This window comes from Gekko japonicus, unplaced genomic scaffold, assembly GCF_001447785.1.
Source record: "Gekko japonicus isolate JY-2015 unplaced genomic scaffold, Gekko_japonicus_V1.1 scaffold1817, whole genome shotgun sequence".
NCBI classification, from domain to species: domain Eukaryota; kingdom Metazoa; phylum Chordata; class Lepidosauria; order Squamata; family Gekkonidae; genus Gekko; species Gekko japonicus.
Genome location: NW_015167591.1, coordinates 112,606 through 118,924, shown reverse-complemented (window position 1 = coordinate 118,924; position 6,319 = coordinate 112,606). Strand labels below are relative to the sequence as shown.

Below are 6,319 nucleotides of genomic sequence, written 5' to 3'. Positions count from 1 at the left end.
ATCTGTTCGAATGTGCAATTGCCAAGGTTGGTGGGGGAGAGTAGCCTTCTGGCCAGGGACACCACAGCGGTGCCGCAGGAGGCCAGGAGAAATCCCCGCTTCTTGCCTTCGTCGGTGATGTCGAAGAATTCTAGCGCGGACTTGGCGCCCTGGACCCAGGAGGCCCATTCTTGCGGGCGGGCTGTGTCGAAGGGTGGAAGGAGCCCTAGCCCGCCTCAGGCCCCACCGCTCTCCTTCCCCCCCCACATCCTCCCGCTCCCCTCCCCCCCCCCCCTCCGGCGGCAAGGTCCGAGTGGTTTCTGGCTGCTCAGGCCTCCCAATCTCCTCCCCCCCCTTGGGCCCCGCCAATCTCCTTCCCCCACCCCAGCAGCGAGGCCTGAGCGCCTTCCAGCCGCCGGCCTGCCAGTTCCCAGACCATTCTCTATGCATGTGCAGGGAACGTTCTTTTAATTTTTACTTTTTAGGTAATGTAAATATTTTTTTCAACTTTTCATATTTTTCTGCACACCTGGGCATTGCCCCATGTGCGCAGGAAACTCTCCCTGCCCCCCCCAGGTGCCCCTGATGTGCGGATTTAGATATCTGCACACAGGGGGCGGCTTTGCTATTAGATATATAGATTCTCAGCAGGCCAAATTAGTACTGCCATAATATTTCTTTCCTTGAGCTTTTTTTTTCATTTTTTTTTTTAGCTTTTTTTTCATGGTGTCTTGGCTCTGAGGTGTTCAAGTGGCTCACCTTGTGTAAGTTCTGGTCCATGTCACATAACAATAATACCAGGTCATGAGATCAGAGGTTTATACTGTGTCACAGATTTATGCTTTCTGAATTTATCAATGTCCTCAGTTGCTATAAAGTATTTCCTTACATCTGCCCGCAAAGCACTTGTAACAGAACACCATCAATAATCTTGATTAAAAACAGGGAGAAGGGCTCTTCACTGGCCTTCTCTCCAGCTTTCCAATATGCCCATAGTTGCAGAAATTTCATGTGAAGGACTATTCTGGCACACTTCTCTTTACCTTGAATAAAAGGTGCCAGTGGACTCAAAATTTGTTCTGATGCTTCAGACCAACACAGATACCCACCTGAATTTACTGATCAAGTAAACTAAAGTCCTTTTTTCACTAATCTGTAAGAATGGACATGGAAATGCACAGCACCACAATTTTCAAGGACAAGTTTGTGTTAACTACCTGGCTAATTTACTAATTTCCAAACACAGAACAGCTTTTACTTTGGCTTGATTTAATGTTCTACCCTGTGCACTTTTAGAAGGGAGATATCATGGTGTACTGTTCCAGGGACATATATACCCTTATGTAAGTGAGTAATTTCAAACTGCTGGCCATATTTACCGCATTGCCCTTTTTAATGCAATCTTAGATATGATTCCCTTACTCATATCCTCCAAAAGCCATGACAGAGAAATCATATTTCCCTTGTTCCATCAGATCATCAGCCTTGCCTTATGGATAGAGTTGCCTAATTTTGTGCAGCTGCTAGTTTAATGCAAGTTTAATGAACTATATTTGCTATTTTTAATATCATCTATGTAACTTTTTAATATAAACATTTCTGAAACTGCATCTAGTCTTTCACCATAATAAATCATTCATCCACAGCACCACTACTAGCCCTAACATTATGACTGCTATGCTCCCATTAACTGTAGATACACTAAGAATTCTTCTACCACCCATGCCCATATAGCATCTCTTTATGTATCCTGACTTCAAGTCTAGATCAGGCTCTGGAACCTGACTTGACTCAGCTTTCAGCTGTGCTGCTTTTCTGCGCTGAATACAATACCAGCAGCATTATTAATGGTTCATCCTGATCAGGCACATTTTACTGCAATAGTATAGGCTGAATATAATAACAATTGTATTATTAGCTCCCTACTGAATTCCTCTGTGTTGTATCCTGAATGGAACATTTGTTGACTTACTTTTTAACAGTTGCAATATATACACAAAACCATGAAGCCATGCTTTACTGTGTGGGGCCTCAGTTTTACAACTTTATTATAAAAAACCATATACACCAAATGAAATATTGTCAAGTATTCAACAGAAGATATACTGTAAACACCGATCTAATAAAAGAAAACTTTCACCAACAATAAAAGACAGTACCAAGTTAATGCTGTTAATGTTTTAGCAGAGGTATGTGTTGTACAGAGAGGCTTTAATTAAAAATGCCATCATAGAAGTTCTGGCTAAAATGATGAGTCCTGAGTTGGAAGATACGTAGCAATCAGTGAGACCAAGCTTTTAAAAAATTCTGTTTTCATTACAAACAGATGAAACATCTCTCAAGAGAGACACTTTGCCCTGTTGTTTAGTGTTCAGCCCCTGGACAGGAATGTGGAAAAACTCCATGGAGGTCAAAGGCTTCACTGAAGTCAAAGGATTCCACCTGTTGGCTCTTTATCAGCAGGAGGTTTCTCAAACAGCCCTGGAATGAACTCTTGCTGGACAAGCAATTTTGTTTTATATCAGCTGGGGAAAAATTGAAACGACATGGTGAGCTTGTTTTAGTATCTATAGAGGCTTAAAACTAGACAAATGAAATCTGGATTACAAACAACACAAATAATTCTTCAAAAATAAATTTCGAATACAGAGGATGCAACTAGACTTGTTTCTTCAGAGTCAATAACTTTGGGGTGTTTTTGCACAGCAAAGGTTAAGAAACTAGATGCCATTAGGGAAACCCCCATCAGACTGAAAACACAAGAGGACATAATGGGACAGCAAATAAAGCCACAGCTCCAATGAGTATGAAGCTTTGGGTCTCTCTCTGGGGCCATTTTAATGCTCAGGTTATTCTTTGCTTAAAGATTGCCTTGGGTTCCATGGAGAGGGAAAACAGATCACACTATGTTCCCAGTGCCAGATGTTTTCACAATCCTCTCCTTTCCAGAGAACCATCTTTATGCTGTCTTGACACTTTAGTCAGTGAAATAAATAAGAGCAAGAGAGGGAAAGAGAGGGTGTGAACGTTTCCCTTTTTACATTCTGAATGACATACCAGGATAGCCCCCAACATAAATGGGATTGTTTGTATCTGCAGAAGTTGACTGCGTATGTGGATTATCCGTCTGAGCCAAGTTTCCATCAACTATCAAAGTAATCTGATGCTTGCTTTTGTTTGCTTGCAGCTTATGCCATTGCCCATCACACAAACTAGCCACGCCTTTTGATTCATAAGTGGCTGTTATTCTTCCAGCTCCATTGTTGACACAGAATAAAACCTAGGTGAAATAACCAAATGCCAGTAAAGACAAAGGCAAGGAGAGCAAATGGTGCTTTAACCTAACAAACTGCTAAAGGATGTTGCGAGAAAACTGTCACCAGTGATTCAATGAAAGTGCAATTAAAATGAGTGGTGCTTCCCATTAAAGTACCCTTTTATCTTGTCCAAACTCATTAAATGTTGCCTGGTTCACGTAGTTTTAAAAGATCTGTTACAGAACAATGTTTCTTTTGGTGTCGCTCCACTAATTTAAGTAGCTCAATGGTGAACTACCCAAATACTTCTCAAGACACACAGAAGGCAGACTGATGGCTTCAGGAAAAGCCAGGGTTCACATCTGTGACTCCCTTACAGACCCTACCACCCTCCATAGCCTTTGTCACACAGGTTTAGGGATACAGGTAGTTGTAATGTATTCAGATGCTGCCTGAATGCATTAGGAGGTATGTAAATCCTCCCATAGAGAAGCCATGCAAAGCTTCAAGCTTCGGCAGGGATTCGCGCCGAAAAGTATTGTGGCCAATCAGATTTGAATGTTTGTAAGCGGGACCGCTTATGATTGGTCGTCCATGCACACAACCTGATAGGTTGGTTTAATGTACAGTAGGTGTGGCTACATTAGCCCGAAGTGTTTAAATACCGAACTAGCTGCAATGAAGTGTGAGTTGTCAGATGACAAATGTTCGGGCTATCAAGAGTTGTACCGTGTCAGAAGAAGTCGATTGAAGAGCTGAATAAACCTGAGTTTTCTGAAATCACTCTCTGACTACTTTGTTAAGTGCGGACTTAACAGTAGTTCAGACAGTTATAATTCTCAACCTGTCTTGTCCCTTTTAAATATACAGAAATTCCTGACCCTTTCTCACACCGGGTCCCCTCTTTCCTACAAAGACATTACCAGACAGGGTAGCTCAGTTCCCTTTATTAATCACCTCTCACTCAGACACTTCACAGAACTACTGGGGCTGGGACTCAAATGCTGCTTCAGTCCCACACAGCCACCATTCATCCATATCAGAGCGGATAAAAACCAGTGATTTAAAAAAAAATAAAAATCAGATTTTTTATTTAAATCGGTTTTAATAGAATGCTTTTTGAGGAAAAAGTCTATCTTAAGATAGTTTTCTATATAAGATATAGTACAAAGGTTATTCATCATGAAATACAGATTAGTTTTTAATTATGTAGCATGATGCTGTATATTCATGCAATGTTTAATTTTTTTGGTAAATGAATTCCGTTAATCCATTCACAATGTAATGCTCTCCCAGACATTTCTGTACGATTATTTTGGTCAATATTTCTATCTAGAAGATATTATCACACATGCTTGGTTCGGCAGTTCTCAAAACTGTGAATTTGTGTCTGTAGCAATAACATACCTCTTTTTCAAAGCAAAAATGTTATAAAATAAACATATAGAGTTAAGAGACCTATTGGTCCTCTGCAAATCTATGAACATAGAATCAACCTCTTACTTCTTAAGTGCTAAGTCTCAAGAAGTTCAATGAATATAAGAGTGTATGGGGTGGAATAGGTCTAGATAGTTGGCCACAGTGGCTCAGAGGTTAAGACACTGAGCTGCAGACCGGAAAGTCTGTAGTTTGGCAGTTCGAGTCCCTAGTGCCGCATGACAGAATGAGCTCCCGTCTCTGCCCCCAGCTCCTGTCAACCTAGCAGTTTGAAAGCAAGAAATTGCAAGTAGATAAACAGGTACTGCTTTGGTGGGAAGGTAAAGCGTTCCGTGTGCCTCAGCATTTAGTCATGCTGGCCACATGACCACGGAAACATCTTCGGACAGCACCGGCTTGAAAATGGAAATGAGCACCGCCCCCTAGAGTCAGATTCGACTAGCTTTCAAGCAAGGGAAACCTTTACCTTTACCAATATGTTGTCAAAGGCTTTACCTTTTAGGTCTGGATAAGGAAGAGAAGTTAAGAGCTAAGTGTGAGGAGGGAGGGGCAAGCAGTACCAAAAAAAAGTGAAACGTTCTGAGCAGAATACTCCAGAAATCTAAAAATAATAATTAGTGTGTCCTCAGAGATTTTTAAGCAACGACAAGAATACATATCCTATATAATGTTATTATTTTAGTTAGATAAAACAAATTAAGTGGTTACTGTTAATGATTATTGGAAGGAGAAAAATAATAATTAACAATAACAGTTTAAACTGTTTTATTTAAGTACAGCAGAACAGTTATCCAAATATGAATTATTAACCTATTAAACTGGAGATAGTTCATCTTGCAATGATTTCACGATTATCTATTTCAAGTGGTAAATAACCAATTATTAATTGTAATTTTCTGATATAACTAGAAAAGTTTTTATAGTAAAATGAAACCTTCATCTGGGTTGTAAATATTAAGGACAGCAAGAATGAGCCTTTATGTAGAAAACCATGATTTAAATCGAGTCTTACTGACCAGTGATTAAATCAATTTGATTTAAATCAAACCCACCCTGATTCATATTGCAATATATATAGGCTGAGATCTTGTGTGTGTGTGTGTGTGTTTCTTTCCCTGAAGCCATACGTATCCACCCCACAGGGTTAAACAAATAAGAAGCTAATTTTTATTTATGGCTTTAACACAACATAGGAGTGATTCAGATAGATGATTACAATGTTTTCACACACTTTAAAACTTTTGAACCATATTTCTATTCATTCATTCAGAATTCTTTGTTACAAGTTGACTTTCTCCTATCCAGCAGCAGACTTCTGTTCTGCCACACAAAGGCTTAAGCTTCCAGCTCCTTACCCAACCAGTTCTAACCTTCCCTTTAACTGAACTGTGATGGATAAGACCCAGAGGGCAAGAGATGCTGTGACACTTATGGTGAAGGAAGGGGATACTGGTGTCTCTGTGACTGGTAAAGGTGCTCTTCTCCAGATAGTAAGCATACTTTCCAACTGACAGGGAGATGTGTTAATACCTCTGGATTGGAAGGTCCATGCTCTGGCAAGCTTGAGCGCCAGGACTGGCATCCAGATTGTCTAAGGGCCCTGGAGTACACATGGGGCAGGATCCGAAAAGGGGAGCTGTCCTTTG

General features: G+C 40.6%; 1 protein-coding gene across 1 annotated transcript in view; it reads right to left on the bottom strand.

Moving 5' to 3' along the window:
- Nucleotides 1–2,180: 2,180 nt before the first annotated feature.
- Nucleotides 2,181–6,319, bottom strand: part of LAMA1 (laminin subunit alpha 1) — a gene marked incomplete at its 5' end in the record, with an annotated part of 107,561 nt that continues 103,422 nt past the window's right edge. The window contains 2 exons of the mRNA XM_015413935.1: nt 2,181–2,504; nt 3,037–3,259. Of these exons, the coding sequence (XP_015269421.1) occupies nt 2,344–2,504; nt 3,037–3,259 (384 nt within the window). The remainder of the gene's footprint in view (nt 2,505–3,036; nt 3,260–6,319) is intronic.